General features: G+C 43.5%; 1 protein-coding gene across 1 annotated transcript in view; it reads left to right on the plus strand.

The window, feature by feature from the left end:
• Positions 1 to 27895, plus strand: part of LCP1 (lymphocyte cytosolic protein 1) — an 81510-nt gene that overhangs the window by 22417 nt on the left and 31198 nt on the right. Inside the window, exons 2-8 of the mRNA XM_075532521.1 lie at positions 8922 to 9009; positions 9556 to 9719; positions 9908 to 10037; positions 12572 to 12704; positions 15192 to 15273; positions 18262 to 18427; positions 27261 to 27403. Of these exons, the coding sequence (XP_075388636.1) occupies positions 8946 to 9009; positions 9556 to 9719; positions 9908 to 10037; positions 12572 to 12704; positions 15192 to 15273; positions 18262 to 18427; positions 27261 to 27403 (882 nt within the window). The 5' untranslated portion in view covers positions 8922 to 8945. The remainder of the gene's footprint in view (positions 1 to 8921; positions 9010 to 9555; positions 9720 to 9907; positions 10038 to 12571; positions 12705 to 15191; positions 15274 to 18261; positions 18428 to 27260; positions 27404 to 27895) is intronic.

The raw sequence follows: 27895 nt of genomic DNA on the forward strand, positions 1-27895 counted from the left end.
AGGTTTCGGATCCAGAGTAGACTCCACCTTCTTTGCCTGGTCTGCCCTCATTAACATAACAAAAGACACGTCCTATTTCCAACAGGATTATGTCATCCACAGGTAGAGGGCTCTGGGCTCAATATATTTGAAAGGAGAAGGGAACTCGACTCAATCCACAATCACCGGTTATGAACATTTTAAGAGAAAATTCAGCTTCCATCTTTATATTGGCTTTAGAAAATGACATTCCTTCTGTACGTTCCACGGTACTCTGACAGCTAGTTCCTATTTTCAGATTTCAGGGAAGGTGAGTCAGGTGTTTTCCTTATAAGGAGCCTTTCTCAGAAATCCCCTTTTCCTCTGGACCTGGGAAATCCCAACTTCTTTACACGGCCCCACAACTTGCCAGTTTCGAGGAAGGAATGGGCTTTGTGGCATTTGCCACTTGGGGGGTTAACTTTGATATAATGTTTAAAATAATCTTATGATTAATAAATAAAAAAGCAAAACCCAACCGGCCCGCATGTTCTCTGGCCAAATGTCTTGAGATTCTGCAACTATTGATTTAATACATTTAAGTGCTCAAAAAAAACCCAGCAAACAGACCAGACTTAGATGGATGATTTGAGGTTTGTCTTCTTAGATGGATGATTTGGGAAGAAATCGTCCTATGAAACTTGCCATGGATTCATGGATTTGCAAGAGACTTTAAAATGGTTCCTGGCAGGGCATAACCAGATACTATTACAAAACAAAATGAAACAACTGACATTGGGTCAACACAGAGTGACTCTCTAGAACGGAATAGAACTGCTCCCTGGGGTTTCTGAGATGGGAAGTCTTTATGGGAGCGGACAGTCTCATCTTTCTTCCTTTTGTAAAATCATTTCATTGGGGACTATCCACACACACATCCATCGTGTCAAGCACATGTGTCCATTTGTTGCCCTCGTCATTCTCAAAACATTTTCTTTCTACTTGAGCCCTTGGTTCCCCATGTTCCCCCTCCCTCCCTACACCCGCTCATTTTCCTCATTTTCCCCCTCAGTTCCTCATTTTTCCCCTCCCTCCCTGTACCCCCTCCATCATGAGGCCTTGATAATTTATAAATTATTATTATTTTGTTATATCTTACACTGTCCGACATCTCCCTTCACCCACTTTTCTGTTGTCCATCCCCCAGGGAGGGGGTTATATGTAGATCCTTGTAATCGGTTTCCCCTTTCTACTCCCACCTTTCTTACTCAGAGATGCGGGTGAATTCGAACTGCTGACCCTGAGCTTTGTAGCCCAATGCATTTGACGATACAGCCATAGAAAAGGAGCCATCTTTGGTGCAGCCAGTGTCCTGGTGTGAGGAACTTACAAACTGAAACCCCTGCCAAATTCTCCATCAATTTCGTTCACAATGTAGCGCGTACCTTAAAGTAAGCAGATGATTTAATGGGTGCATTCCCACCACACCAAGAAAGCACTGTGTAAAGTACCTGCCATTTGATTCTAACCCCTGAACTTCCCTCAGAGAAATGCTCGCAGCTGCACATTCATTTCCTCCCGCCTTGCTTCCCTGACTTGTGAAAACGCTGCCCTTCGCACATTCAGTTCAGCTATGACCCTTCATTTAGGGCCCTTTGACCCTACCTTCCTTCCTCAGCAGCTGCCTTCACAACTTTGAGAACGCGTGCACTGACCAAGTGCTGCACCTCTCTGGGTGTTCCTTGGTGTTGTGTGTAAGGGGAGGGAGCCGTCATGAACTGGGGATCAGGTTCCACATTGTGGGGGACAGTGGCGATTTCTTGGTGGAATTCCCACCTGTCGCATAGAAGGCTTGGCGTTGAGTCTCGGCCAGTACACCTCAATCCCAGCCACGGTCTGCCTGTCAGTGGAGGCCGTGCATGTTTCTGTGACACTGAACTAGTTTCAGCGGAGCTTCAAGACCAAGAGAGACAGGAAGAAAGGCTTAATGATCCACCTTCATAAAGCAACCAGTGAAAGTCAAATCACAGCGGCTCAACTCACCACTGATCAGGGACTGGTGTACAGTCAGGCAACTGTGGTGGGAGGGGTCTCTGTGGGTTAAGGGCACTCAAGGACAGCTCCACACCCAGCTTCTGGGTGAGTTCCTCAGGGCTGCCCTCACAGAGCGAAAGTGCATTGTCTCACCCTCCTGGGAGCCTGGAGGTCAACCCTGGGGTGCTGGCCCTGTTCACGCTGATCTTGTTTCCCGACCCTTGCCCTGCTTCTGGTGACGGTCAGTCACTCTGTCTCCATCTACACATGGCCGCCTTCCCTCGGTGTTTCTGTGTCTCTTCCTCTCTTTCCTAAGGATACCACTCATATGACATTAGGAGCCACGTGATTCCAGTCTGACTGGACGTTTATTCGCTTGATAATATCTTCAAAGGCCTCCTTTCTAAACAGACGCCCATTCACAGGACCATGGAAAATGACTGAAGCCTAGCTTTGGGGAAATTCAATTCAGCCATAACAGGTTCCTCTGTCTCTCAGGGGAAGGTTTGGTTGTCAGGCTTATTGCTCATTCTGTTAGCAAATCAGCCTTCTCTTGGCACCTGCTTGTGTTTGGTTCCAGTGACTTCAGAGGATCCCAGACACCCAGGCTGTCGATGATTCCTCTCTCCTTCAATTCACTTCTCCCTCCCTTCAGCTGCTTTCTCATGGCCATATTTCTGATTTTAAACATCGGAGCCTTTTAGGTTGTTATTTATTTTTATTGCAACCCCTACTTCCACATGTCTAAGACACGTGTGGTTAGGTGGATGCTCAAGGATTTTTTTTTCTGGCCTACTTGACACGACTTAAAAAGATATGATTTTAAATAATCTTTTATCTTTTCCTTCACCTGTTATTTGAATGGGTCATATATGGTTTTGGGTTTTTTTCAGTCTTTCTTCTTAAAAACAAAGTTTGCTTTGTTGCTGGGCATGTGATACAGAGTACAGCATGCCCCAGTCGAGCCCCTTCTACGTGCGTGCACTGATTGCGTTCTTCCAGTTGTGGGACCATCTTCACCCTCGTTTTCTGGTTGGTTCCTCCGTCATGAGCATGCGCATTCACTCATGCCTGCAGACGGCTCAGAAATGCCCCAGCTGCCTCAGCCATGACCAATGAGTCGAAGCCAGGAAGGAGCAAACTTTGCAACACGTGGATACCTGCAATGGCGAATGGAAAAATGATAGGTTGAAACCCTGGAAGCGGTGTTCCTCGCCGGGCCCAGATGCAGGAGATGGGACTCCTCGCAGCCCGGGGGAGAGCAGTACCCGTTCTAAGCAGTGGGGTCGGCCAGCGTCCTTGAACAGGGCCCTTCTGTTTCTGAGATCTCCTTGTCGTGCAGCAGGCATGCTGCCCTGGCTGTCTGAAAGAAACAGTAAGTTTCCAGCAGAACATCAGCCCATCGTTCTCCGCATTCAAGTTATCATTCCTGACACCTATGTTTTGCGAATTCCAGGCCCTGCCAGTTTCTCCTGCTGGCTCTGAATGAACGAGAAAAGTCCGTCAGCGGCCTGCCCCGAAGCTCTGATCTAGTCTTGGGATTGCCATCGACCCGCTGTGACCAAACCGAAAGTCAAAGGTCATTCTGGCAGGAGTGCTCCAGGCAGACTTTTTTCTTTTTTTTTTGTAACCAGTTAATTTAAGCAATTGTTTGGTTGAAAGATTTTAGGAAGTATTTTTAGTTCAAGTTTGAAAGATGATCTCAAGGCAATCGTTTCAGCAGTTCCCTTAACCTTCATGGCTCCAGAAAATCTGGAAGTATCATGTAAAATTTTTAAAAATCTTTATATTTTATTTTATTTTTCATATTTTATTAGAGGCTCATACAACTCTTATCACAATCCATATATACATCAATTGTGTAAAACACATTTGTACATTGATTGCCCTCAACATTCTCAAAACATTTGCTCTCCACCTAAGCCCCTGGCATCAGGTCCTCATTTACTCCCCTCCCTCCCCGCTCCCCCTCCCTCAGGAACTCTTGATAATTTATAAATTATTATTTTGTCATATCTTGCCCTGTCCAACGTCTTAAATTTTGTGCTAAAATATTATCTCTCCCCTCACTCTCTCTTACTGTGTCTTTATCTTTAGATTCTTTTTTTTAACTGAACACTATGATCTTTTCAAATTTCTTCCTTGATGCTCTTCTTGACTTTTAAAGTACAATAGCATCCCTACCTACCTGTATTTCGTATCACTCTCTTAGATTCTTCCATTTCTAGAACTCTATGTCAAAGGGTAGGGCCAGGTTCAACTTCAGAGAACCCATTTATCCTCCTACCCTGCAGCCTGTTTTCACTGCGTCTTACTCTCATGCTTTCAGAGTCGCTCACAGGTTAGAGTGGACATGTATCATCTGAAATAAAGATCCGCGCCAGGGTCATAGTAGGTATTCATAGACTACTTGTTAAATAAATAAATTCAGCCCATAAGCCTATGAGTACCCATACCAGGATCCCCGGTTGTACATTGGTTACAAATTGGGCTGCGAACTCTAAGGTCAGCAGTTTGAAACCGCCAGTCACTCCATGGAAGAAAGATGGGACACTGTACCGCCATAAAGAGTTACAGTCTTAGAAACTCACAGGGGCAGCTCTACCCTTGGCATAAGGTCTCTATGAGTTGGCATGGCCTCAGTGGCAGTGAGTTTGGTGTCTTGGTTTTCTGAGCACTCACCAACCAGAGGTATGAAAGGAAAACAATCAGATATGGGGCTTCAGACTGGATCCTACCACCAGCCTTCTCATGAACCAGAGGTATTAAAGACAAGGAAAACGATCCGGTACCGGGTTTCAGACTGGATCATACCACCAGGCTTTTCGAAAGTATGATGAGAGAGAACCTGCTATTAATGCGTATTATTTAGAATGGGTAGAAGGTATGAAGGAGGTCCAGAACCAGCTAGTCACTAAATGTATATACTTGTGTGATGTAACAGAAGCCTTGCTTTCCTAACTCAAGAAAGCAAGTGTTTCCTAAATGAGGCTGTCTAGACAGCAAGGGAGTCTGAAATGTTCCATGGGGCGACCTAATATAGATGCCTAATGATAATGGCTAAGTGAAATCAGTACCTGAAAGAAATGTGAAGCAAGGCATTGGACCTGCGTAGATGTGTGGCAGAGGAGGAAAGACTTGAGAATTGGAATCAGAATGGGGTACAGTCTTGGCTGCCCTTTCATCTAGCTGTGTGACTTGAGGTAAGCTTCCTAACTTTTCTAAGCATAAAATGACAATATAGGAAGCTCTACCATCAGCTTAAATATTTAGTCTGCCTCTCACAAGGGTCCACCACATTTCCCAAGGGGGCGCTTCCTGAGGACTAGAGTGGTGGGTTCCTTAGATTCAAAGTTCTCCCACTTGCTACTTTTATTTGTTCGTCCTTACTTACAGGTAAGGTTTTTGATAATCAAGGACTGGGGCAGGGTCTGGCAGTGAAGGTGTTGAGGCCACTGAAATACAGGTGGGGAATAGGCCACTGAAATACAGGTGGGGGATAGGCCACTGAAATACAGGTGGGGGATAGGCCACTGAAATACAGGTGGGGGATAGGCCACTGAAATACAGGTGGGGGATAGGCCACTGAAATACAGGTGGGGGATAGGCCACTGAAATACAGGTGGGGGATACTGGATGTGCATTTGCAGCATTGAACGGAAGAAATTTTAAAACAGCAAAATTATGAAAATATTTTAGACAGAACCATAGCCCCAGAGGTAATGAGTTACTGGGCCTGGGGGCTCAGGGTCAGAGTCGTTGAGGGACACCAAGGCCAATTGATCACAACGCATAGATCACAAGGACAATGTTCTACATCATATTTCTTAAAGAAAGGATTAGAGTGATCCAGGAGGTATGCTGAAACAGAGACCTAGATACTATAGATTACGGGCTATAGTACCAAGGTTTTTAAATGCCAGGGGGATGCTGCATAATTATTTTCTGTAAAGGCCAAACCAGTTTGGGAACCTATGCTCTACATCCTACTGTGATGGGGAGTGACTGAGATCGAACAGCATCCAAGGTCTTTCTTCAGAGTAAAGTGGTGGAAATCAAAAGACACGTGGTAATAGTTAGTTACTCTAGTGACCTAATGGGCCCCATCCCACAACTCTGAGACCAGAAGAGCAGGAGCCCTGGTGGCATAGTGATAACATATTTGCCTCCTAACGGCAAGGTCAGCAGTTCAAAACCACCAACTGCATGAGGAAAAAGATGAGGCTTTCTACTCCGATAAAGAGTTATCATCTCAGAAAGCCATAAGGGAAGTTCTTTCCTGCCCTGTATGGTCATTATGGGTTAGAATTAGTTTGAAAACAGTGACGGGGGGATTTTGTTTGTTTGTTTGTTTGTAGACAGAACATCTAGTTTTTGATGGCATCTCCTTTTGAAGCCTCATCTACATCATGTCTTTGACCTCCAGGGGGAGGTATCTGCCACTTTGAGAAGCACTGGTGTAAATGGTGCCTGGCTACCCTACCAATTCCTCTGAAAGGAAGCCCATTAGAAGGTGCTGGATAGAGTGGGAGGAAAATGGGGAACAAAGCTCAGACTCATAGATGAGACCAAGTCAAGAAGAGACGGTGGCACCCCAAGACCTTCGGCTCTAGAATGGAATGTACCCCTACTGCTCACTTTTCAACCAAACAGTCAACAGGTCTAGAAGGGGAACGACACACTAGTGGAGTAGGCAGACCTTAGAATAGTCAACCACTGGTGATCCCAAGGCTGCATTTATCCAAGGACAAAGTTCAGAAGGGGCAGGAAAGAGGAGGAATGGAAACGGGAAACACAGGGAGGATTTGGGTACATGATCGTGGGTTGGGGATGGCCATCCACATGATGAAACAATAGTAGGAATTGTTAAGGGTAAAGCTGATGATCTGCTCTATAAACCTTAACCCAATTCACCATAAAATGTTTTAGGAACAACATTTTGTCACAAATGTATTTTAGGAAATAAGTAGTATCCTTGCTAATACTTTTACTAAACTATAGAAAGCATAATCATGATTGGCAAATACCCCATAGCCTAGGCTCTCGGCTCCCTGGTCCTTTCCACAGCAGGAGGCTAGCACATGTCAGTGGGATGTGTTTATTCTAACCTCTCTGCCATAGATTAGCTCAGATCTCGCAGGGTATGTATACCCCAATTGTGGTTTATTCTCATCCTACAACTATGGTTGTTAAGTGGTTCCAACTCATAGGAACCCTCCACGGAAGAGAACAGAACACTTCCCTGCCCTAAACCATCCTCGAAATAGTTAGGGTTGAGCCCCTTTGTTTGTTGCCCTGTGTCACTGCGCTTCTCCGAGAGGCTTCCTCTTTTTCTGTTGCCCCTCTCCTTTACCACGCACCAACTCCTTTTCCTGCCACTAGAGGGCAGCGATCAGGCAGCCCGAAAGGGAAACTGCTCAAGCAGGGACACTTTCTCTGCAACTCTGGGGCCCAAGGCCGGGAAGAATATCACAGAAAAAGTACCCCCGTGCCCACGATGAGTATTGTAAGGTCAGCTTCCCATCCTCTTCCTATAATATTGATGCAACTCGGATGACTCCCTTCCAAAGTATAACATTTATCTGTTGGCTTGGCAAACCATTCCTTTTTTTTTTTTTACATGAACATTTAAGGTTCAAACCAAACTCACTGCTGTGGAGTAGCTGCCGACTCACAGCGACCTTACAGGACAGGGCAGAATCACCCCTGTGAGTTTCTGAGACTGTAACTATTTGAGGGAGTGGAACACCCAGCCCTTACAAACCCATTTGGAAGGTCTTGGTTGTCGGTTGCTGAGTTGCACACTACTCAAAGGGACGAAATGAAGCAACAATCATCCTGTCGTCACTTGAGGGGTTGACTGGCACAGGTGGGCGATTGCTCCACTCCACGTGAGACTGATGGGGGGGGGGGAGGTTTCTCTCTTGGAAGCTCAATTAAGCGAGAAAGTCTCCAGTGACCCGGTCAAGTGATTGGCAAGGGGTGCTGTCTGCCAGCTGGGCACCCAGCCGACCCTGGGAATTCGAACACTCAGGGCTCCTTCACTGGTAGTTTCATGCGGCATGCATATCTCACAGCATGGCAGGGAGGTCACTGCAGGGAGGTTCACTCGTCACTTCTGCGGGTGAATGCCAGCCCAGGATTCAGCCCCGTTCTAGGGTGGGGGTAAGCTTGCACCTCTTGATGTGAGAGGCAGCGTGTGTACTCCAGCAGTGGTGGGTGAGGGTCATCTTTGAAGACCAAGAGATGGAAAAGTTAGAAAAAGGCTATTTCTTCTTTTGGCAAGAGAGTTATATATCATGGGGAGTGCAAAGAAGGATTTTTCTTTTTTCATTTAATGAACAGGAAAAGCTGTTAATAGGGTACTGAGTTAGTTAGTGTATTGTGCCAACCTGGCCAATAAACACAAGTGGAGTTAATTGAAGGGCGGAGAGATAAATGGCTCAGTGAGCCTCACCTTTAGAGTTCTCGGGTCTCTTGCTTTGTGATGGTTGCACCAGGGTGCAGCTGCCTTAGGCAGTTCCCTGCTTTAGCTGGCAAGGCTCACTTCCTGCAGACATCCCCAAGGATAAGCCACATGGACTTACCCCGATGCAGCCCTGAGTGCTGGAGCAGCCATGTGGAGACCCCTGCCAGTGCTGAGATGGTTACACATTCACTGACTCGGCTTTCCTCCTGTAGTTGGCATCACAGTGTGTATTTTGCCAGATGGAGGAGGACTTTGTGGATTGGTGTTGGACATATGGGTTAATGTTGGGCTTGTGGGCTTGGTCAGCACTGGGTTGGGATGTTTTCTTGATGCGCACTTAGCCTTTATAAAAAAAACTCTCTTACACATCAGTTGTTGTGTATTTGTTTCTCTAAAGTACCCAGACTAACACAGGTACTTTAAGTCATTTCTTCTGTCACCTCTTCCCTGTCCCCTCCAGATCTGTTACCTAAAGCAATAAAAAATGGCCAGAGGATCGGTGTCCGATGAAGAGATGCTGGAGCTCAGCGAAGCCTTTGCCAAAGTTGGTGAGTAGAGGACCTTCAGTGCTGCCTCCGGGAGATGGTAACGTAAGAAACCCAAGAGGCAGCCAGCCATGTTGGTTAGCTGTGCTGGGAGAACTTAGGCTAAAGACATGATCCCCCTAACATCACTTCTTTCCTTGGGCAATAATGGGATGTGGACCTTTCCCACCTCTAGGTTTTTCCAGGGAATTACCCCTGCGTCTCATCTTTTGTTTCTCTTCTACTTCTTTTGGTTTCTTTTGTTTTTCTGTTGTTACATACTATCTCTTACTTCTGCAGTTACATACTATCTCTTACTTCGTATCCCTAAAAGTAGGATTTCTTTTCCCTTCTCTTTTGGCAATAGTTTCTTCAGGTTTGGGGGCCCAAAGCTCTGTTTCAAAATGATGACTCCCTTTCGTCTGGGTGTTGGAGCGCCTGCTCCTGCTCACATCCTGACTCTCTGTGGGGTCAAGCCACGCTGGCTGTGTGGTTGCCTCCCTTGCCCTGACCCTCCATCTCGGTTCTCCAGTGTGGCTCGGAAATCTCAGTGTGTCCTTTGCATCGCAGATACCGATGGCAATGGGTACATCAGCTGCAATGAGTTGACTGATTTGTTCAAGGCTGCCTGCTTGCCTCTGCCCGGGTACAAAGTGCGAGAAATTACAGAAAACCTGATGGCGACAGGCGACCTGGACAAAGATGGGAGGATCAGCTTTGATGAGTTTATCAAGGTGAGTACATGATGCAAAAGGATGTGAGGAGACACCTGTGAAACGTGTTGAGTTTGAACACAATATCCAGGAACCAAAACATTCCCCCCCCCCCCCCCCGACTATGTCTGGCCGCCTTCCCAGTTCCGACTCTTTCCTTCCTGGTGCCCTGGGCACAGACTGAGGGCATGTTCTGTGTCTGTCTGCAGATTTTCCGTGGGCTAAAGAGCACAGAGGTCGCCAAGACCTTCAGGAAAGCCATCAACAAGAAGGAGGGGATCTGTGCCCTTGGGGGGACCTCGGAGCAGTCCAGTGTGGACACCCAGCATTCCTATTCAGGTGGGCCACACTGAGGGGACAGAGAGTGGGGGGGGGGTGTCGAGATGAAGAGAGAGCTGCGTCACCCAGAAAAGACCCAGGCCTTCTGGGGTTACAGGCTCTAAACTACCTACTCTAACTAGAGGAGAACCTGCAAAGATAGCCTCAAACTCAAGGTTACTGATGAAGCCTCTTAAACGTTAACCCCTGCCAGTGAATTGGTGCTGCCTCACAGCAACGCTGTGGCTGTAAATCGTCATGTCTTTATCTTTCTTTCGAGAAGTGACTGGTAGGTTCGAACCACCCACCATGCAGTTGGCAGTGCAGCCCCTTCTCAGCAGTGCCGTCAGGGTTGTCTTGCACCTGTTGTCTTGTGTGTCATGGGCTGGTTTCAGGTACGGAAGGTCAGAGGAGCGCTAGCTCCAGGTAGGACCAAATAACGTCACTGGCATCCAATAATAACAATAACCCATTAGAGACTGCCAAAATCATGTTGTACATTTACAGATAAATGTCATGGTGTTTTCCCTCAGTGCCTGCCGAGTAGTTACAAAATGATCATTTTTGTATCAGGAAATCATTTGGGAGGAGGAAAAAAAAGTACATTTATTCAGAAGGCTGCCATCTGACTACCTTCCGGAACATTGATAGTCCGAATGGTGCAATCATTTATCACTTCCCAAACGAAGCTTGTTGAGGCCTTGGTTGACCTTGAGCTCAGTGGTTAAATGACCTCTGGAACCGCTGAATTCAAGCTAAGCCCTTGATCTTTACACACACACACACACACACACACACACACACACACGGATTCTCACCACCTTTCCAGAGGCTTTGCTAGGTAAATGCACATCTCCAATGGTTAAGATGCTAAGATGCAGATGCGGTGTGGTGTAGCTCTTCCCATACTTGTGTACACAGAGGAGAGGCTGGAAGGGGTGGCTTTAGTCTTTCAGCAGACCAGACCCCCAAGGAAACCAAGGGTGTGGCTTGGTTCATACCCTTGCCAAAAGGAGAGGTTAATCCCACCTTAATCCTGACCATTAGCATAATGGAGAAATCCCTCCAAAATAGAAGTATAGCCACAGCCACAGAGCCAGAATTATAATATGTCACATAAAGAATTATGACTAGAATGGCCATGTTAATTGGCCATCTCTGGTTCTTCTGGCCACTAACCCATTCATACTTGAAGAATTAACTTCCTGCTCCTTTTAGTTACATTTTCTACAACGAAAATGTTTATAATCATGATAAACTCTGTCACCATCATACCTGACTAATACCTGATCAGTATATTCTACCACCCTCTCTCTCCCAACCCCATCGGGAAATGAGAGGGCTATTCAGTGGAGATGCTCCCTGGTTACACTTATTTGAAAGCATATGGCACACTTATGGAAGCTTGTAAGCTAGTCACTTAATGCATTTATCGCTTCCAATTTTGGATATCCAATTTCTAAATTGCCCGTTCCTGTCAACCTATGACTCGGAGGAGAAAGCATATCTCGGACAATCTTCATTCCAGTTGGAACCTCAGCCATCTACATCCATCAAGTGAACTTCAGCTCAAAGCACCCATTTCAGCAGTTTGCACCGGTGCAAAGTCTCCAATACCTTTCTCTTCATTTGATGGCATTACTGGTCAGTTCAGTTCTAGCCATCCTTCCAAGCTAGGACAAATCGGTACCAGTAGCAAGCTTGGGAGTTCACACAGGTCCCTCTGCACTTTATGCTATCTGGCCCCTCACAGACTCTCATCCGTCCTAGCCCTCTGGGGCTAAAGCCTGTCCACAAGCTGGAAATCCAAACAACCCCTGAACTTCACACTAGTCAGCCCTTCCTCTTCTCTCTTAGCTCTCGCCCCCATGGACCAGGTCAGTAGGCATCAATGGAATATCTCCAAGCTCAGCCCATCTCTTCACTGCTGCCTTTCCCATACTTCCACTCCACAGATGGATCCAGGTGGTCACACTGCCAGCATGTCGGTCTGCTCACTGACTCCCTTTAACTTTCAGCCCTGGAAGAGGATCTTTTCCATGGGCATAGACTTTTCCAATCTAGATAAACTGTTTCCTCAAAATGCAAACCCGAAGCTCCAGGTTTTGTGTGGGTCTATCCATTATCTTTTAATTCCATTTCCCCCCAAATTTTCTGAAGCTCACTTAACTATCTCTGTCATTTTAATTTTGTTGTTGTTGAGGATATACACAGAAAAACATACACCAATGACTACATATGCATCTACAGCAATTTCTTCATGTACAGCTCAGTGACATTGATTATGTTCATTGTGTTGTGCAACATTTTCATCATCCTTGTCTGCGGTTCCTCTCTACTTCATATAAACTCACTGTCCCCTTACGTTCCTATTGAATCCTATGAATCGCTGCTAATGATGTGACATTATTAAATGTCAGTAAATATGAGATGATAGGGTAATGGACCAAATCATCTAAAACCTGCCCCTCCTGGATATGAGACGCAATGTGGATACTTTTGTGCGTATTAGATTTTCTCTTGGCAGACAAGTTATTTTAATTATTTCCTCACAGAGGAAGAAAAATATGCCTTCGTCAACTGGATAAACAAAGCCCTGGAAAATGACGCTGATTGCCGGCATGTCATCCCAATGAATCCCAACACCAACGACCTCTTCACCTCAGTTGGAGATGGCATTGTTCTCTGGTAAGGACACTTTCTTGCCGGGGTCTGAGGGTTCTCTTCCAGCGGTCTACGCAGGGGTCAGCAAACTTTAGAGATGGAAGAACCAAGTCTGTTCCTCCTAACAATTTAAAAATTAGTCTCAAGCTGTGAATATATTTTTGCAAATAAATGAAATGAGCATTATCTGAATAATGCCCTTGGAACTTTTTTAAGCTGCTTGAGAGCTGCCTATGGCTCAGGGGCTGTGGTTTGCTCTCCCCCGGACCTAGCCATCGCCTAGAATATCAGCAATGAACTGTGCTGACCCTGGGCCAACTCCTGCAGGTACTCAGCAGCCGTCTGCAGTGTCTTTCTGGTCTTTCACTGGACGGGTCTATGGGTGGTAACGGATTACAGAGGCACCTTACATACTAAGAAATGTGAGCCCCTTTTGTGGCAGTGCAAGGAAAACATAAGCACAGACTGATAGAGTAAGACAAGATCAGTAACAGTTACCCTCTGTGCTAGACTATGGAGCTCGTGAGGAGACTGGAAAGACCCAGGAGTCGCAGAGAGGATGTATGTAAAGACTTTGAACTCACGCTCCCCTGCTCTGACCTAAGCAACTCTGCCTTTGCTGTTTTGCTTATTAGAGTTCACTGAAAGATTTTATTCAGAATAGCTCAACCGCTTAAAAAAAGTAACAAAGCCAGCCTACAGGTTTATGTTAATGGGAATGTAATGAGGTGAACAAGAATAGCAACGATTATACATTTTGAAGAATGTAATTCCATGTTACTGACTTGTACATGGAGCAATCCTCCAATTGGTATGTGTTTTACTGTATGTCTTTTTACCAAGTCATAATAATAATAAACAAAAATCAAAAACCTAACCTATAGAACGAAGTTCTGACTTCTTAGCATGACATGCCCTTCCTTCAACGTCCTCGTTATAATTGCCAAGACCCACCTTATTTGGGGGCACTCAGCCCGGGGAACATCAGGTTGCTTGGTTGACTCATGGCAGACATCAGCAGACGACCTTCTCACACACACCCCTGTCTGCCCCCACCGATACCACGCTGATAAGCTGGGGTTTTGCCTTTCCTTTTTCCCTTTTCAGAAGGCCCCTCGCCATCTCCTTCTCTACAAATCCTCTCATGGTGAACCTCTTCTCCATTCAGACCCTCAGTGATCTGTCCCTTCCCTCAGTGCTCCTTAGGCATGTGGCTCACAGCCTTTGGAGGCTGCACCGCTCCTGGCTGCTTGGCAGCCTTTTCTTGACATGCCTTTCACCCCATCCTTTGACTGTAAGTTCTGCAAAGGCTGGAATGAAGTTGAATTCTCCCTTTTAATTTCTCAGCATTTCGAATTAATTACGAGTTTTGTGTTTTTAAATGATTACTGAGAAGTTTGATTTGTGCAAATGCAAAGAAAATGCCTTTTACTTTAGACCTGCGCAGCTATGAGGAAATTTTATGGAGCTGCATCTTTAGGGAACAGTAATAAGAAAGTGAGTTGCAAAAACTATAGGGAAAATTTTAAATGCTCATTTTTTTCTCGTTAAAAATATATAGTCATAGTTGAGTCTAACCTTCTTTGGTTTTATAGCAGCCCATGGTATCTATCTACTCCAGGTTGGTTTCAGGACCCAGACCCAAATCCACAGATACTCAAGTCCCTTGTATAATATGGCATGACATTTGAATATAACCTGTGTATCTCCTCTCCTATACATTCAATTATCTCTGGATATTTACATTGCCTATTACAATGTAAATGATATGTAAATAGCACTTTATACTCCTCTTTAGCCTTGGAGAAATCGTGTTGACTCCTTAACTTCTTTCTTTCTGAATATTTTCATCTTTTTGATCCTCCATTAATTGAATCCCCAGATGTTGAACCTGAGAATAGGTTGTTGTTGTTTTTTTAGTTTTTGTTGTTGTTGTAATTATTCTTGTTCTCAAAGTACCTTTTTATTTAATTTTTAATTTCAACTTCTCTTCTTTAAAGAATATGGATGTGACCCAAGGAAACCTACTTTTTATTCCCCATTGAATATTAAGCAGATTCTAACTTGGCTATAATAAGATTTTTTTTTGGTCATATGATTGGTAGCAGAGACAGAATCCCATCAGGTGACAAAGCAACTTTTGACACTGTATAAACTTGAGTATACAGTTATCATGGGAACAGTTTTCATGGCTAAGAATGTAAAATATTAATGGGGAATTTTCTTCCACTTTCAACCCAGAAGTTCCTAATATGCTTAGGGACCCAGGAATAGTCTACCAAATTTTAGGTGAGTGGATGACATGAGGACTTCATTCCTTGCCTCCAGATAGGACTTCAGGAAACTAGCCTTCCCCCCAAGTCCTTTGATATTTTTTCACATCTGATTTTATATGGAAATACTAATAACATGGTATCATGTTGATAAAATGTAAATCCAATGCAATTGGGCTCAGTTATTCAGAATTATCCAGAATTCTTTCATTAACTTATTTAACCTATTCTCTTTCAGCAAAATGATCAATTTATCAGTGCCGGACACGATAGATGAAAGGACAATCAACAAAAAGAAACTCACCCCTTTCACCATCCAGGTACGTCTTTCCACAACTGTCAACACAGCTTTGTGTTGAGGGTGAGTACCAGAGCAACTGAGTGCTTACACACTAGTGGCAAGCTGAGGCTTTGGCCAGTGACTTTTCGTGACCAGTGGAGATCGAAGGAGCCCTGGCAGTACACTCAGCACTTACCAGCGGTGGGCAATGAGAACCCCACCCAGGGGCTCAATCGGAGGAAAAATGGCATTGGCTCTCTCTCCTAAAGATGAACCCCCAACCCTATTGCCACCACATTAATTCCAGCTCATGGCGATCCTGTATAGGGTTTCCAAGACTGTAAACTTTTATGGGAGCAGACAACCTCATTTTCCTCCCAAGGCACATAGAATGGATTTGAACAGCCAACCTGCAGATAACAGTCCACCATTTGCCCTATAGCACCACCAGGGCTCCCCATAAAGATCACAGCCAAAGCCACCCTGTGAGACAGTTCCACTGTCTCACAGGGGGTCGCCCTGAGTTGAAATAGACCCAGTGGCACCAAACATCAGCAGGAGGGATTGCGACGCGTATATTATTACTATAGCGAGGGGAAAAGAAAATTGATGGGTAATTAGGAGTGGGGGGATTATGCGTTTATCTTGGCCATTTGTGGATAGAATTTACATTGACTGGAGTTTCAATTCAAACTTCCTCTAATATCTAATCTCTGAGCTGCTGCCAGATACGTAGCATTTTAGCTGAAAAGATAAGGCTTTCTCAGAAGTGAGGGGTAAAAACGGGAAGTGTTCTGGCAGCCTCACAGTGGAATTGGGCACAGCCGGGAGGGGAGTGTGGTAAACATAACCTGCTTGGGCCCCTTTTGCTTGAGGATTCAGTGGGACAGTCACCTGCAGCAAGGACGCTCCTTCTGGGCTCCGTTCCAACATTTTAATCTGCTTGTAATCTGCTTGCTCAGAAGCTCAATTTTGCCTCTTATGCTATCTGCAAAATATGATTTTTTGCTTGGATTTAAGAAACCTGGTGTACTTTTAAAATCGAAGTGGTAGGTAATCAAATTGACAACAATGATTGATGTTCTCGAATGGTATTTTTGGTGTTTCTCAAAGGAAAACCCTCCCCGGTGCCATGTCATCCTTACAATCAGTCCTCTGTTTGAGCTCACTGTGGCAGGCATGGGGTCAACCCTTCTCATGGATGCTCTGCCTCTTTCCTGCCCCTCTAGTACCAAGCATGGTGTCCGTTTCCAGTGGCCAGACCCTCCGGAGAGCATGACCAAAGTGTGTTTCAAACCAAGCTCATAGCCATCAAGTGAAATCCAACTCTTCACCCACACCTAGGCTTGCCTCCAGGGCTTGTGGTCCTATAAGGCTTTCTCCTGGGGTGGTAGATGGTAGCTTTGATCTACTGACTTTGCAGTAGCAACCTTATGCAGTTAGTCACTCTACCACCAGGGGTCCTTAAAGTATTCTTAAATGGATGTAAATGCCCATAATATTAAATTACTCACAATCTTGGCCATAAAAGAATATTATTTCTTACCACTTCAGCTGCATAGTAGGGTTAAAACTAATTTTATTCTAATAATTTTCTTCTGAATTTACTGATGACCTGGTTCCTTTATTTTGTTTTCAATTGGTCATTAAAATAAGTTCTATATATCAGATTGATTTATCCTCCTTTTCGGAACCAAGAGCAACATGTAAATCCTAGACTTGAAAATGCGTTGCTCTGCTCTTATCCCACCTGGACCTGAGTTACACTAGGTGCTTTATTGTTCAACAGAACAATGTATCATCTACATCTGCATATATGTATAAGGCCCTGGATAGCATGAATGGTTGTTCTTCGCTATGAATCGAAAGATGCTATGGTATAAAAATACTATCATCTGCTTCCCAAAAGACTGCAGAGTACTAAACCCTGTTTACAACCGCATCTATCTCTGTGGACTTAAATTCGGGCCTTCCAGCGGCTTTCTCAGCCTCCATCATTTTGTGCCAACCTCCCTCTTATTGTAATGTGGCCATTGCCATTCCCTTCACTCCAGTTAACGCCTATATGGATTGTTGAGGGGACAAATCATCTGCTCTGTAAACAAACCTTCACCAAATTAACAATAAAAAGTTCTTTTTGTTTTTAAGAAGAAAACCCTATGGCTCTCAGGTATAGTCTCAGGTTTGGATGTTTCCATGAGCCAGAATCAACTCAAGAGCAACAGGTTTGTTTTTAGAAATGAATTTGAAAATATGTGTATATTCAAGCTCCTCGACTATCATGATTCCAAATAAATTTTGCTAGTGAAAAAAATCGTCTTTTTTTTTAAAAACCAGGAACTGAATTTTAACCTCTTTTCATTCCCCTCCTCTATAACCTATAAGCCAAACAGCTATTCTGTGGCTCTGTTGTATAACCTTTATTGACATCAATAATCACATTGTTAATAGTAGCCCGTGACAAGACAACGTCATCCCTCAAAGGCCCCACTTTATTTTTTGGCCACTAATGTTGGAGTTATGGCCTCTCTCATAGAGTTAGATGAAAAATAATTAACCTTCTTAGCTCCACCCTGGCCAAGATGACCTTCACCTCTGGATGGTGGTTTGGTTGAGCACCCCTTGTGTCAAACCAGTGTCAGTTATTTGCTACTGCTGTGTCTCAGTGTTGGAAGGCATCGTGGCTGAGTGGGCTGTACAATGAGCTGTTAACCACAGGTTAGCAGTTCAAGCCCATAAGTTGCTCCACAGGCGAAAGATGAAGCTGTCTGATCCCATAAAGTGTGAAAGTCCCAGAAGCCTAAAGGGACAATTCCACTCCGTTATAGAGAGTCACGATGAATTGGAACCAGCTAGAAGCAGTGAGTTTGTTTTTTAAGCTTGATCTCTCGATGTTAAAATTTAATGACAACATTGCCTTAGTGCTGTGAATGTTCCAGTAAGATAACACTGCTACTCTGGCCAATAAGCATCAAATATGCCATCTGTGAAGTCAAAGAACAAAATGTGCCTACCTTTTCTGCCTCAGGAAAACTTGAACCTGGCTCTGAACTCTGCCTCAGCTATCGGGTGCCATGTGGTCAACATTGGAGCTGAGGACTTAAAGGAGGGCAAGCCTTACCTGGTCCTGGGTCTCCTGTGGCAAATCATCAAGATCGGATTGTTTGCCGACATTGAACTCAGCAGAAATGAAGGTACCATTGTTGTTCATGGCATGGCTTTCCTTAATGCCTGTCTCTGGTGCTGTAGGGAAAGGATGTCGGGAATGGTCATACTTATAGTTCTCAAGTTGAGAAAATATTCAAAGGTGTATTAATCAACTGTACTAATGTAATAGGTTCTATCCATACTGACCTTCTTTTAAAATAAGGGAACAAACTCTTTTCCTGGCCACTAATGCACACATTTATAACGCATAGCTCATTCTAGTTCTCCGGGAACTCAAGCCAGAGAGGTCTGATTGCCTGTAGCCACTTTGTGACAAACAAGGCAACTTGTAAGTTGTATTTTATGAAGTAACACAGGATTATATGTTGCAATAATTGCTCCAGGTTAGGAGAACCTGATTTATTTCTTATCAAAACAATAGAAATTCCCATTTATACATTCAAAGTTTAAAACTACAAATGTAGGTGCTAATTGTATTTTTCTGCTTCCACCATGGAAGAATTCTTCAAGACTAACAACTTCTGTATTACAAGTATCCTTGTCAACAATGGTGATGACGTGCGTGAACCTCACTAGACAGAAAACCCAAGAAGCAGCCTGGTGACAACTGCAGAAAGAGACCATGGAGAAGTTCCATCTCAGCAGCCCCAAAGGGATGATTGGGGACCATATGTAAATTCAAATGACGTTAAAGAACGTCATAACAAGCCCATGAGAGCCAAACCATGCCCTTGAGTATAGCCTACCTGAATTTCAAGAAGATTTCAAGAGCTTTTAACACACTGAACACAAATGACAGAAGACCTGATGAGCTGTGGGATAACATCACGAACATCATATGTGAAGAGAGAAAAAGGCAATTAAAGAGACAAGAAAAAAAGAAAATATCAAAATGGATTTTGAAAGAGACTTTGGAATTTGTGTCTAAAGCCATTGGAAGTGTCAATAGAGTGTCTAAAGCCATTGTAAGAAATTATGAAATGAGAGACCTGAACAGAAAAGTTCAAAGGTAACTTGAGAAGACAAGGTTAGACATTGTAATGAAATGTGCAACAAGTACCTGGAGTTAAAAATCCAGAAAGGAAAACCCCATTCAACATATATCTAGCTGAAAGAACTGAAGAGAAACTTTATACCTTGAGGTGCAATATTGAAAGATTCTGATCACAAACTAATGGCACTGAAGGACAAAGTCCAAGCTGCTCTGGAGGCAGTAGAGAAAAACAAGACTCCAGGAGTCGATGGGATGCCAATAGAAATGATCCAACAAGTAGATGAAGCACAAGAAGCACTCATTCATCTATGCCCAGAAACTTGGAAAAGAGCTACCTAGCCAACGGACTAGAAGAGATCCATACTTACGTTCATTCCTAAGAAAAATAACCCAAGAGGATGCAGATATTACAGAACAATATCATTATTGTACTGAAGGTTATTCAACAATGGTTGTAGCAGATATTGACAGGGGACTGCTAGAAATCCAAGCTGAATTAAGAAGATTTGGTACACTGGATGTCATTGCTGACATTAGACAGATCGTGGCTGACAGCAGAGAATCCATAAAGATGTTGACTTGTATTTGACTGAGTATGCAGAGGCATCTGACAGTGTAGATAATAACTAACTGTGGATAACGTTAAGAAGAACAGGAGTTCCAGAACACTTATTGGTGCTCACCCAGAACCTATGCATGGACCAAGAGGCAGCTGTTTTAACAGAACAAGGGAACATTGCATGGTTTAAAATCAGGAAAGGTGTGTATCAGGGCAGTATTCCCTCACCACACTGATTCAATCTGTACTCTGAGCAAATTAACAGAGAAGCTGGATTATTTGAAGAAGAATGTGGTATTGGGATTGGAAGAAGGCAAATGACACAACCTTGCTTATTGAAAGTGAGGAGGACTTGAACCACTTGCTGATGAAGATTCAGTATGGATTACGATTCACTGTGGAGAAAAGATGGGAATTAACAAGGATTTTGTCTTCCTTGGATCCACAATCAATGTTCATGGAAGCAGCAGGTTACAGATCAAAGAACACATTGCATTAAGTAAATCAGCTGCACAAGACACTCTAAAGTGTTGAAAAACAAGGATGCTACTTTGAGGATTAAGGTGGCCTGACCCAAGCCATGGTATTCTCAATTGCTTCCTATACATGTGAAAGTTGGACATTAAATAAGGAAGACCGAAGAAAGGTCAGTGCATTTGAACTATAATATTAGCAAAAAGTACTGAAAGGGTATAACAAAGGCTGCCAAAATAATAAACGAGTCTATCTTGGAAAAGTCTCCTTAGAAGCGAAGATCGCAAGACTGTGTCTCACAAACATTGGATGCTATCAGGAGAGACCAGTGCCTGGAGCAGGACATCATGCTTGATAAAGTGAAGGAGTCGTGAACAAGAGGAAGGCCCTCCATAAGATGGATGGACACAGTGGCCGCAAAAATGGGCTCAAACATAAGAACAGTCGTGAGGGTGTGCAGGACCAGGCAGGGTTTCCTTCTCTTGTATGCAGGATCGCTACGAGTCAGAGCTAACTCAACGGCACCCATCAACAACCACCTATGCATGTGAAAGATGGACATTGAAGAAGGGTGACCGCAGTATTGTCATCTATGAATTATGTTGGCAGAGGATATTGAAAGTAACATGGACTGCAAGAACAAAAAGCAAAAAAACCCAAATCTAGGGAAAAATGCAGACAGAATTCTCCTTAGAAGTAAGCTGGCACTACATTGCCTAACATCCTTTGGACACTCTATCAAGAGAGTGAGCAAGAAAGAAGAACATCAAGAAGACAGAATGGCACCGTGGCTCTAACAATGGGCTCCAGCATAAAGACTGCGAGGATGGCACCGGGCCTGGCAGTGTTTTGTTCTATTGTGCATAGCACGGCATGAGTCGAGCCTGACTCAGCAGCACTTTACAACAAAAGCTCCCCGCTCTCTATCCACCTACAGAGAGTAGAGTAGGATCCGCATTTCTTAGACATGTAGTTGACCTTGCTAGTAGTGTACAAAAATAATCGTTGCCTTTGAGTTCAGGACAAATGTCACCACTATGGCATCTGTAGCCAAATATTTAGTGATTGTGTATGTATGTATATATACATACATATATACATAGGTATGTATATATATACACATACCTATATGTATATAGGTATAAATGTGTTTTTGTGTGTATGTGTGTGTATGTATACATACACACACATACACACAAAAACACATTTATACCTATATATCACACATACAAATCCCAATAACCAATGAAGAATCCTGCAGTATGATTTTAAAATCAACATATTAAACATAATTTAAAGGAGAGAAAGAGAAGGGGAAAAAAGGCAATAGAGATCTCAGAACCCAGGAGAAAGAATATTGATTGGTACATAATGACCTCAGCTAAACTTAGATCTTTAAGCTGAGCAAAAAATAACCTTAGAAGGAAGCAGAGCAAAGGATTTATTACATTTTTGAGATACTATAATTGTATATGTATATAATTATATCGAAGGTTTACATTTTTGAGATACTATAATTATGCAGGTAAGCATTTGAAATATAAAACACCCAGGGAAATAGGCAAAAGGACATTGTCATTCTTACCAAATTGACCTTATAAAAGTAAAACTATCCTCTGTTGAAATTGGACGTGGGTTCCAACAGGGAGTTGTGAGCCATCTGCCCAGGTTATTTTCATAGCTCACAATTTGTCTGTCATTCTGTTGTAATGTGGTAGCTTGTGTGTTGCTGGGATGCTGGGAGCTATGTTCCCCCTATTTCAGATACCAGCAGGGTCATCCAAGGTGAACAGGTTTCGATGGAGCTTCCAGACTATGAACAGACTCTGACAAAGGGGAAGACTGTCTCCCACGGAAAATCCTCTGACTAGCAGTGGCATGATGTCAAATAGACTGAAAACCTCATAAAGAGCAGCAGAATCCTGTCAGAGACAGTACCAGAAGATGAGCTCCACAGGTCAGAAGTCACTCAAAATACAACTAAGGAAGATCCTCCGGCTCACAGTAGCGTCCATCCTAGTGACGTAGAGGGGCTAAAACCTCCCAGACCTCCATTTTCTGATAGGGCACAACTCACCATTATAAGAAACAGCTGCAAACAACTCTTGCTAATTGCAATGTAAAATGTATGAAGTATGAATATTGGAAAATTTGGGGTAATCAAAAAGTGAATTGGAAAGCATAAGAGATGGATATTCTAGATATTAGTGAACTATAGTCAAATGGTTTACATTGCAAGAAGGACAAATTCTAAAGGGAAGGTGTATTCATTTTCAAAAAGAACTTTTCAAGATTTGAAGTACAATGCTATCTGTGATAATATCTATATGCATGTAAGGAAATCCAGTTAATACAATTATTATTCACATTTATATACCAACTCCTAAGTTTGTGATTGAAAAGTTGAAGAATGATGCCAACTCCTTCTGCTGGAAATTAATAAAACATGAAATCAAGCTGTATTGGTAATTTATTGGCGATTAGGAGACAAAAATTGGAAAGGAAGAGGAGAGAGAAATGAAGCTGGAGATCACATGACAAAATTTTACAAGATTAATGACTTTTTCATAGAAAATTCCTTTTTCAACAACATAAAAAGTAACTGTACACATGGACTTCTCTAGATGGAATGCATGGGAATAAAATTGACTTCATCTGTGGGAAGAGATGATGGAGTAGCTCAATATCAGCAGCCCAAAGGAGACCAGAGGTTGACTATGGAGCAGACCATCAATTGCTCATATGTAAGTTCAGGTTGAAGTTGAAGAATATTAAATTAAGTCCACAAAAGCCAGAATACAAGTTTGAGTGTATTCCACCTGAACAGTGAGACAATCTCAGACATCTATTCGAACACTAATGACAGAAGACCTGATAAGCTATGGATGTACATCAAGAACACTATTACCCCCACCCCACGACAAAGTTCTATACATATAGAGAGCAAGGAATCATTATAAAGATAAGAAAGGAAGAAAAGATCAAAATGGATGTCAGAGGAGACTCTGCAATGTGTTCTCAGTCACACGGTAGCTAAAGCAAGTGGAAGAATGAAGAAAAAGACCAAAACAGAAAATTTCCAAGAAGATAAAGTATTATAATGAAATGCACACAGACCTGGAGCTAAAAAGCCAAAAGGGAATAACGTGGCCAGCATATATAAAGCTGAAAAAACTGAAGGGAAAATTCAAGCGTTGGGTTGCAATACTAAAAGACTCTTTAGGCAAAATATTCAATGATGCAGGAAATATCAAACGATGATGGAGGGATGGATGGATAGATGGATGAATGGATAGAGTCACTCTACATAATGAAGCAGTTGCCTTTCAACCATTTCCAGTGGTGCCGTGTGATCAAAACTAATGGCGCTGCAGTAAGAAGTCCACACTGCACTGGAGGCATTAGGAAAAAAACAAGGTCCAGGAGCTGATGGGATATCAATGGAAATGTTTCAACAAGCTGACGAAGCACGAGAAGTACTCATTCATCTATGCCCAGAAATTTGGAAAATAGCTACCTGGCCAACTGGCTGGAAGAGATTCATATTTGTGTTCAGTCCAAAGAAAAGTTACCCAAAAGGCTACAGAAATTATAGAAAAAATATTAATATCACATGTAAGTAAACTTTTACTGAGGATCACTCAACTGTGGGTACAGCAATATGACAGAACTACCAGAAATTCAACCTGGATTCAGAATAGGACATGGCCCAAGGGATATCATGTTGACACCAGATGGATCTTAGACAGGCAAAGGCATTTGACTGTGTGGCTAGTAAGTTGTGGATAGCATGAAGAAGAATGAGAATTCCAGAACACTTCATTGTGCTCATGCACAACCTGAACATGGATCAAGAAGCAGTTGCCTTAACAGCACAAGGGCATACTGCATGGTCTAAAATCAGGAAAGATATGTATCAGAGTTGTATCCTTTCCCCATCCTTACTCAATCTGTACACTGAGCAAATAGTCAGAGAAGTTGGATTATATAAAAAGAATTAGAGGAAGGCTTACTAACAACTTTTGATAAGCAGTTGACACAATCTTGCTTGCTGACGGTGAGGACCTCCAGCACTTGCTGATGGAGATCAAGAACCAAAGCCTTTGGTGTGGATTGCAACTCAATAAAAAGAAAGCAGAAGTCCTCACAACTACAACAGTAGATACCATTATGATAAACAGGAAAGACTGAAGTTGTACAGGATTTAACTTTGCTTAGACCTATAATCAATGTTCATGGAAGCAGCAGTTAAGAAATAAAATAAATTGTCATTGGACAAATCTGCAGCACAGGGCCTCTATGAAGTGCTGAGGAGTGAGGAGCCAATGCACAGAGAGGACCACAGGGCTGGCCCACGATGTAGGAGACATGATGTCCCTCACTGACCCATAGCACTACAGGGGACAATACTGGAGACACAGTGTTGGAATTGCACCCTATGTGACCCCACCACACTGAGCAAAACACTAAGGGTGTGCAACAGAACAGCAAGGGGAACAGAACAATGAAGTCCCCAGGGAATACCAAAAAATACATTTGGGGGCCAGGTCTTTGTGCCCCATCAGACTCAACTGGAAAACACTCCTAAAGGTCAGCAAAAAGACCTTTAGGCTTTGTTGGTTTTTTCCCCATTGGTTTTTGTTGTTGTTTTGTTTTCTTTTGTTGTGTTGTTTTGCTCTTATTTTTATGCATATTATCTCTGCAGGTCTATCTAGATAAGATAGGAGGGATAAACAATCTGGAGGAAAAAACAACGGGATCAATGGTTCCTGGGGGGACATGGGAGAGAGGGGGGCGGAGGAAAGGAAATGGGTGTTAAAAAACCCAGGGAAAAGGGAACAACAAGTGATCCAAAATCGATGGTGAGGAAAGTGTAGGGGGCCTGATAGGGCGTGATCAAGGGCAATGTAACCAAGAGGAATTACTGAAACCCAAATGAGGGCTGAACATGATAGCGGGACAAAAGGAAAGTAAAAGGAAGCAGAGGAAAGAATCAGGACACAAGGCATTTATAGAGGTCTAAATACAGGCATTGTACATATGTAAATATATTTCTATATGATGATACGGAAATAGATCTATCTGCATATATTTATAGGTTTATTATTAAGGTAACAGATGGACATTGAGCCTCTACTCAAGTACTCCCTCAATACAAGAACACTTTGTTCTATTAAACTCACATTCTATGATGCTCACTTTCCCAAAATGATCACTGAAGTCAAAATGGGTGCATAAGCAAATGTGGTGAAAAAGCTGATGGTGCCCGGCTATCAAAAGATATAGCATCTGAGGTCTTAAAGGCTTGAAGATAAACAAGCGGCCATCTAGCTGAGAAGCAACAAAGCCCACATGGAAGAAGCACACCAGCCTGTGTGATCACGAGGTGTTCAGTGGATCAGGTATCAGGCATCAAAGAACATAAGATCATATCATTGTGAATGAGGATGAGTGCTGAGTGGAAACCCAAAGCCCATCTGTAGGCAAATGGACATCCCCTTATGGAAGGGTCGCAGGGAGGAGACTAGCCAGTCAGGGTGCAGTATAGCACCGATGAAACATTCAACTTTCCTGTAGTTCTTTAATGCTTCCTTCCCCACACTATCATGATCCCAATTCTGCCTTACAAGTCCAGCTAGACCAGAGGATGTCCACTAGTACAGATAAGAGCTGGAAACACAGGAAATCGAGGACAGATAACCCCCCTAGGGCCAATAATGAAAGTAGTGATACCAGGAGGATAAGGGGAAGGTGGGAGAGTATGGGTGAACCTATCATAACAATATTTATATAACCCCCTCCCTGGGAGACAGACAACAGAAAAGTGGGTGAAGGCAGACATCTGTCAGTGTAAGACATGGCAAAATAATAATAATTTATAAATTATCAAGGGTTCATGAGGGAGGGATGATAGGGGGAAAATGAGGAGCTGATACTAAGGGTACACATAGAAAGAAAATGTTTTGAGAATGATGATGGTAACAAATGTGCAAATGTGCTTGACACAACGGATGGATGTATAGATTGTGATAAGAGTTGTACGAGCCCCCAATAAAATGATTTTTTTCAAAAAAGTGCTAAAGAACAAGGATATCACTTTGAAGCCTAAGGTACGTCTGACCCAGAACATGGTATTTTTAACCACTTTATATGCATGTGAAAGTTGGACATTGACTAAGGAAGACTGTAGAGTAATTGATGGCAAAGAACCTGGAAAGCAGCATGGGCTGCCGGAAGAATAGACTCATCTGTTTTGGTAGAAGTACAATCAGAATGCTCCTTAGAGGCTAGGATTGTGAAATGTTGTCTCAAATTCTATGGCCATGTTATCAGGAAAGACCTGTCCTGGAATGGGACATCCTATTTGGTGAAGAAGAAGGGCACTGAAAAAGAGGAGGTACCTTGGTGATGTGGGGTGACCCAGTGAGTGTCAGAGTGGGCTCTAATTGTGACTGTGGTGAGTTGTTTTTGTTGTTGCTGTGTGTGTGCATTTTAGGGACTGCTAATAAACTCACCGTTTCAAGTCAACCCTAACTCACAATGACCCTGTAGACGAGGGGGAGCTGCCGCATAGGGTTCCCCAAGGCATCTTTCCAGAAGCTATGCCATCTTCTCTGCAGAGCAGTTGGTTGGTTTGAGCTGCTGACCTTTCAGTGAACAGCCTAGCACTTGGTCATTGTGTCCCCGGTGCTCCTTGGCATCCTAGCAAAGGGCTAGAAGTGCGTTTCCGGAGGGAGGTGGTGTTGCAGCTTTCCAACAGAGTTCAAGGAAAGCTGTAATTGCTCCTGAGTCCCCTTTGTATTCATTTGCATCCTGCGTTTGTGCTTCTCAGCTCTGATTGCCCTTTTGAGAGAAGGGGAGAGCCTGGAGGATCTGATGAAGCTCTCCCCGGAGGAGCTCCTGCTGAGATGGGCCAACTACCATTTGGAAAATGCAGGCTGTAACAAAATCAACAACTTCAGCACTGACATCAAGGTAGGAGGCGTGGGCTGGGGATATGGCTGGCGGTGGCCTTGAAAGGGAATCTGGGCACGACTGGAAAGGGAATCTTGGCACGACTAGTGTGTGGGGCTGTTTGGGAGCTGCGCCTTAGTCTAATCAGTCTATAGCCCGAGTGCTGAGGCAGCCACCCTCACCTGTTCACAGCCCTAGCTGTGACTCGGCAGCATCAAAGGACCATCAGTCTACCTTAGAGTATCAGTATCAGGAAATGGAAGGAGAAGAGCAAGCATAAAAAAGGGCAGGAGATAAGACCCTGCTGGCCCCAGGAAAAGGGAATCTTGGTGGCCCTGTGAACATTGTAATGCCAACCGAATGGTTGGTGGTTCAAACCCATCAGCCACTCCCTACGAGAAAGATGAAGCTGTCTGCTCCTATAAAGAATTATAGGCCTCAAAAATTCTATATAGGTTCTTGACGAGTCAGAATTTATTCAAAACACTACAAAGATCAGTGGTTACCAGGGAT

The sequence above is a fragment of the Tenrec ecaudatus genome, chromosome 15 (genome assembly GCF_050624435.1).
Source record: "Tenrec ecaudatus isolate mTenEca1 chromosome 15, mTenEca1.hap1, whole genome shotgun sequence".
Taxonomy (NCBI): Eukaryota; Metazoa; Chordata; class Mammalia; order Afrosoricida; family Tenrecidae; genus Tenrec; species Tenrec ecaudatus.